This window comes from Myotis lucifugus, unplaced genomic scaffold (assembly GCF_000147115.1).
Source record: "Myotis lucifugus unplaced genomic scaffold, Myoluc2.0 scaffold_1366, whole genome shotgun sequence".
NCBI lineage: Eukaryota > Metazoa > Chordata > Mammalia > Chiroptera > Vespertilionidae > Myotis > Myotis lucifugus.
The window spans coordinates 47,380-53,379 of record NW_005872414.1 but is presented as its reverse complement, the minus strand read 5'-3'; the positions used below and the strand labels follow the sequence as shown (position 1 = coordinate 53,379).

Below are 6,000 nucleotides of genomic sequence, written 5' to 3'. Positions count from 1 at the left end.
GCAGTGGTGTGGGTCCCAGGGCTCAGGCCCAGCCGTCCAGATGGCAGAGTTACCCTCCCAAAGTTGCACAGCTGTAGGTGGAGGTGAGCTCTGGACCTGAGTGTGTGGGAAGCCATCCTGTCCCCAGCGTCACCCACCTACTGACCACCTCTCGGTCTGAGAGGCGCCTCCTGCTCCTGTGAGCTGGGTCTTTGGGAAGGACCTCGGGCCGAGATGCTCATCCCTCTTGGTTCTGGAGGGACCCGTGACTCACCGTGGGTGCGGCCTGGGTGCCGGGAGGTGGAGGTGGAGCTGGGAGGAGCTGTAGTGATGGCTGAGGATGAACAGGCCCTGGAGCCCAGCTCTGATGGCCTGGGCTTGGTGGCTGGGTCAGCGGAGGCATCAGTGCAGTCAAGACTGCCTCTGGGTGGGGCCACTCCCTTTGGTATTGGGTCCCCAGGGCTTGGGGCAGAGAAGAACAGTGAGAAATGGGGCTGCAAAATCCCATGCCAAGGTGGGGAGATCACACTGAGGCCTAGAAGCAGAGGCAGCAGGGCAGGGAGCCCAGGGACAAAAGCGGGGCTGTGTGCCTCATGGGCTGTGGTCTAAGTGGGGGCCCTGGTGGCAGCCTGAGCTGGAGGCCCCAGGACGCCGGCCCTGGCTCTAACCATGGCTCACAGTGCGAGCCCCCAGAAGCCAGGAGAAAATAAAGGTAAGCTCAGGAGGCTCAACAAAATGTTGGTAAAGTCCAACATGTTAAGTACTGGCCCCATGCCGTGTCCCTCAGTCCCTGATTCAATAGTAAGAAGACCTGGCCTGTGGCTGCTCAGGACCACTCCCGACCTGTGGGCCAGGCCCTCAAGGTCCAGGATGTGCACCCTGCCAATGGGCTTCCCTTATGATTTGAGAAAGAAGTTCATTGCCACCCTAACAGTCATCTGTTTAAGAAGTCTTCATCTCTCATGGTGACTTTGATTGCAAGAATAATTTTTACCATGTTTTGCAATTTCTGAATTTTCTTCTATGAACATATACCCTTGTCTAAGTTAAATAAAACCCCAATAAAAACAGCAACATTGGGAGGAAAAACACACCTGAAAAACCTTCCACTACCTCCTAGTAGGAAAGGGGATGGGCTCTCCAAATACAAGTGAAAAATGAAAGTGGCTGGAGTTCCTCAGAGCATCAGGACAAGGTTGTTTTGCACAGTGTCCTGCTCCAGGCAGCCTGAGAGCTATGGACCCAAATCCATGCCCACTGTGGGGATTCCAGTCCCTCCACACTCTCCCAGGACATGTCCCCCATGGCCCTCAGCCACCCAGTGTCTGGACTCATGGGGTATTTTTAAGCACCCAAGCCTTGCAATGTGAAATCAAGGGGAAATTTGGATTCTAAAAGATAACCTTGATGAGCAGCAAGATTCAAGTCTGGTGGGACGAATCTGACAGGCGTCCACTGCGTGAGGTCAGTGTGAGCAGCAGCGGGGAGGCAGAGGCGCCAGAGAGCAGCCAAGGCAGAGAGATGGTGTTTCCAACAGCATGCGGGGCAGGCAGGCGGGGGACCAGCATGCGGCAGCCCAGGAATCAGAGCGATGCTTTCGAAGAAGTGAGTGCCACATCAACTGACAGGAGCAGTGAGAGAGTTACCCGTTTACTTTTACGGTGACCTTGTATTTATATGATAGTGGTTTTCCACTCACAATATGGATAACAATCTTTCCTTTTAAATTAAAGTGGAAATGGCAAGTCGATTCAAGGGAAAGTATGTAAGTATCACTCAGGTGAAATAGACTTTGAAAAATCATGGAGATGGTATGAGGATGGCTGAAGACAGAAAACAATGCAGTAGCTAAAGGCCTCTGCGGACCAGCGCTCCCGGCTGACGGTGACAGTGAGCTGATGACCTGTCTGTCCACTGCTGCCCTCACAGCAGCATCCAAGACGTCAGAGGAGCTCAGCACGGTCCTAAAACATCACTCTGGGCTGAACCCTGGCTGGGCAACATCGATCCGATTATTTGAGATGCGGAGTGGAGCAGTCAGTTCTTCAAAAACACAGAACACATCTAAAAGGGACTACTCCGCAAAAGCCTAATTTCTGCGCTCTGACTCAGAAAGTGGAGACAAGGGCAGCAGATTTAAAGTTAGCTGCCCAAAAATGAGTCTTAAAAAATCTCACTTGACAGGGGAAGCACAGTTTCAGAAGCATAGCGACCACTGATGACTTCTGTGTTGCACAGGGGCAAGGTCTACAAGCTTGCAGGTGCCAGAGAGGGGGTGGCACTGGGCCCAGGACTCACTTAGCACAGACACCCTGGCCCAGGGACCTGGATGTGGATGCCCCGAGGCTCCCCTAACACTGCTCTATGCTGGAGTCAGGTCCAGAGGCTGGGACAACTGGTCCCTATGAAGTCAGAATTCAGGTTGGCTGCTTTAAGCTTGGCTTGGAATGTGGGTCAGGAGGAGGGGTCCACTATGGGACATCAGGCCTTTAGCTACTGTTTTTCTCTTTGTTTGTTTGAATTTCAGACATGAAGGCAGGTACATTGTGAAGACACTGATGGATTAGAAATCCCCAGTGTCTGAGAAAGGGAGGGGCTAGTGAGAAGCAGGTTTGATGTCAGAGCAGGTCCAGAACCTCAGGCGTTTATAGAAAGCCAGGCGGGATGATGGAGACTTGGCCTTGTCCTCGCTTCCACTTCTGCAGAAGTGACTCTTTTTGCACCGAGTTGCTAAATTGTGATCCGCAGGATAACCCAAGAGAGGAAGGAAAAACAAAACAAAACAGCAAATAAATGAAATGAATAACAAATGACTGCCTTAGCTAAATGGTCTTGGGAAATCAGAGTCCTGTCCTGCCCAGGAGAGTTGGAAACAATACCCACAGCACAACCAGGATCAGGACTCAGTGAGCCATTATGCTCTGACCCCACTTAATTAATTTAGTGGCGTCCTGTGCCAGGCTTTACTTAGCACGTGAGGAGCATTCTATATTGCTCTAGGAGCCGCTGCCTTAGACTATTTTTCAATGTCAATGTGTTAACTATTAAATAAGAATGTTTACTAGTTTAGGGCCCGGTTTTTCTTACTCCTCCGCCCTAATGACAAGCTCCCTGACAACTTGGCTCACACACAACTAACTCCTGCTCCTGTTCAAACACTTTGGGACACTTCCTGGTATGCTTCTGGCTGCTGCAACGGGACAGTCCACCTAAACTGCTCACTAATAGTCCTTGTGCATCTCCAACAGCCTCTTATGGAAGGATGAGTTTGAAATTCCTCTTTTTCAGACCAAAACACTGTCACCATCAAGAATTATTCCCATTTAGATCCCTACACATCCTCTACTGCAAGCCTACACTTCATGACCTTTAAATTATGGAATCTTATCAGAGCAGACAATTGGCCTAACTTCCTGAACATGTCATGTACATGAGCATAACTGATTTATCTGATTTCTGACTTAGGATTTAAGTGCATAGCAGCACCACTGTTATTTCTCTCTCCACAGCACCACCTGGTGGCCACAGCTCACACCACAGGCGAAGGGACCCACTATCCAGTGGTGGACAAACTGTGGCTTGTGAGCCACATGGGGCTCTTTGAGTGTGGCTCTTCCTAAGCCTTAGGAGTACCCTATCTATATAGTTTAAGTTTAAAATACTTGGCTCTCAAAAGAATTTTCAATCGTTGTACTGTTGAATTTTCAATCGTTGTACTGTTGATATTTGGCTCTGTTGCCAACCACTGCTATGCATGGTCAGCACCTTCAGGGACCAAAGCAGCTTCAACTGCAGGCAGTGCTCACAGTGGTTAAGAGTTCACAGTGGTTAAGAGTTCAGGCTCCGTAATCTGTCAAACTCCACCCCTTATTCTCTGAGCAAGTGCTTAACCTTTTCAAGCCTCACTTTCCCAGCCCTGAAAAGGGGATAGGAATTGTACCTGCTTCACATGGCAGGTGGAACTAAAGGAGAGACGTAAGGTTGAAACTAGCTAAAGGGTGCTGAGCCTAGAAAGAGCCTACATTACATGGATGCCATTACCAATATCTACCACTGACCTGCTCATTCATGGATCCAAACAGTTGTTTATCTTTTTTAAGTTTTAGTGTTTTTAATATATTTTATTGATTTTTTACAGAGAGGAAGGGAGAGGGATAGAGAGTTGGAAACATCGATGAGAGAGAAACATCAATCAGCTGCCTCTTGCACACTCCCTACTGGGGATGTGCCTGCAACCAAGGTACATGCCCTTCACCGGAATCAAACTTGGGACCCTTGAGACCGCAGGCTGATGCTCTATCCACCAAGCCAAACCGGTTAGGGCTATCTTTTTAAAATATAATTTTGTTTTATTGCTTAAAGTATTACAAAGAGTAGTACATTTGTTTCCCTTTTTCCCCATTGACCTTCCCCCAGCCTCCCCTACCCCCCAGTATCTTGAGTCCATTGGTTATGCTTATATGCATGCATACAAGTCCTTCAGTTTATCCCTTACCTCCCCCACCAACCCTCCCCAGCCTTCCCGCTGTAGTTTGACAGTCTGTTCCATGCTGCTCTGCCTCTGTATCTATTTTTGTTCATCAGTTTATACTGTTCTTTATTATCCATAAATGAGTGAGATCATGTGGTACTTTTCTTTCATTGACTGGCTTATTTTACTTAGCATAATGCTCTCTAGTTCCATCCATGCTGTTGCAAATGGTAAGAATTTCTTTTTTACTGCAGTGTAGTATTCCATTGTGTAGATGTACCACAGGTTTCTAATCCATTCATCTGCTGATGGGCATTTAGGCTATTTCTAAATCTTAGCTATGGTAAATTGTGCTGCTATGAACATAGGGGTACATATATCCTTTCTGATTGGTGTTTCTGGTTTCTTGGGATATATTCCTAGAAGTGGGATCACTGGGTCAAATGGGAGTTCTATTTTTAACATGTTGAGGAAACTCCATACTGTTCTCCACATTGGCTGCACCAATCTGCATTCCCACCAACAGTGCACGAGTGTTCCTTTTTCTCCACATCCTCTCCAGCACTTGTCCTTTGTTGATTTGTTTATGATAGCCATTCTGACAGGTATGAGATGGTACCTCATGGTCGTTTCGATTTGCATCTCTCCGATGTTGTGATTTTGAGCACGTTTTCCTATGTCTCTTGTCTTTCTGAATGTCCTCTTTCATAAAGTGTCTATTTAGGTCCCTTGCCCACTTTTTATTGGATTGTATATCTTCCTTTTGTGAAGTTGTATGAGTTCACTGTAGATATTGGAGAGTAAACCTTTATCGGTGATAACATTGGCAAATACGTTCTCCCATGCAGTGGGCTTTCTTGCTGTTCTGTTGATAGTTTCTTTTGCTGTGCAGAAGCTTTTTATTTTGATGTAGTCCCATTTTTTTATTTTCTCTTTAGTTTCCATTGCCCGAGAGCTGTATCAGTACAGATATTGCTACCACAAATGTCTGCTATTTTGCTGCCTATTGCTTCTTCTATGATTTTTATGGTTTCCCATCTTAAATTTAAGTCCTTTATCCATTTTGAGTTTATTTTTGTGTATGGAGTAAGTTGGTGGTCTAGTTTCATTTTTTTTGCAAGTATCTGTCCAGTTTTCCCAACACCATTTATTGAAGAGACTCTCTTCTCTTGTCTCCATAGTATGCTCTTGCCTCCTTTGTCAAATATTAATTGAGCATACTGGCTTGTGTTGATTTCTGGGTTCTCTGTTCTGTTCCACTGGTCTATGTTTGTTCTGATGCCAGTACCAGGCTGTTTTAAGAACAATGGCTTTGTAGTATAGCTTGATATCTGGTATTGTGATCCCTCCTACATTGTTCTTCTTTCTCAATTTTGCTGCAGCTATTCGGGGTCTTTTTTTATTCCAGATGAATTTTTGGAGAGCTTGTTCTAGATCTTTGAAGTATGCCATTGGTATTTTAATGGGGATTGCATTGAATTTATAGATTGCTTTGGGTAGTATGGACATTTTAATGATGTTGATTCTACCAATCCATGAACATGGTATAT

At 46.4% G+C, this 6,000-nt stretch overlaps 1 protein-coding gene across 1 annotated transcript in view; it reads right to left on the bottom strand.

The window, feature by feature from the left end:
* Nucleotides 1-253: 253 nt before the first annotated feature.
* LOC102429485 (protein Daple-like) overlaps nucleotides 254-6,000 on the bottom strand; it is a gene marked incomplete at its 3' end in the record, with an annotated part of 43,278 nt that continues 37,531 nt past the window's right edge. Inside the window, exon 19 of the mRNA XM_023748409.1 lies at nucleotides 254-442. Coding sequence (XP_023604177.1) covers nucleotides 254-442 — 189 coding nt within the window. The remainder of the gene's footprint in view (nucleotides 443-6,000) is intronic.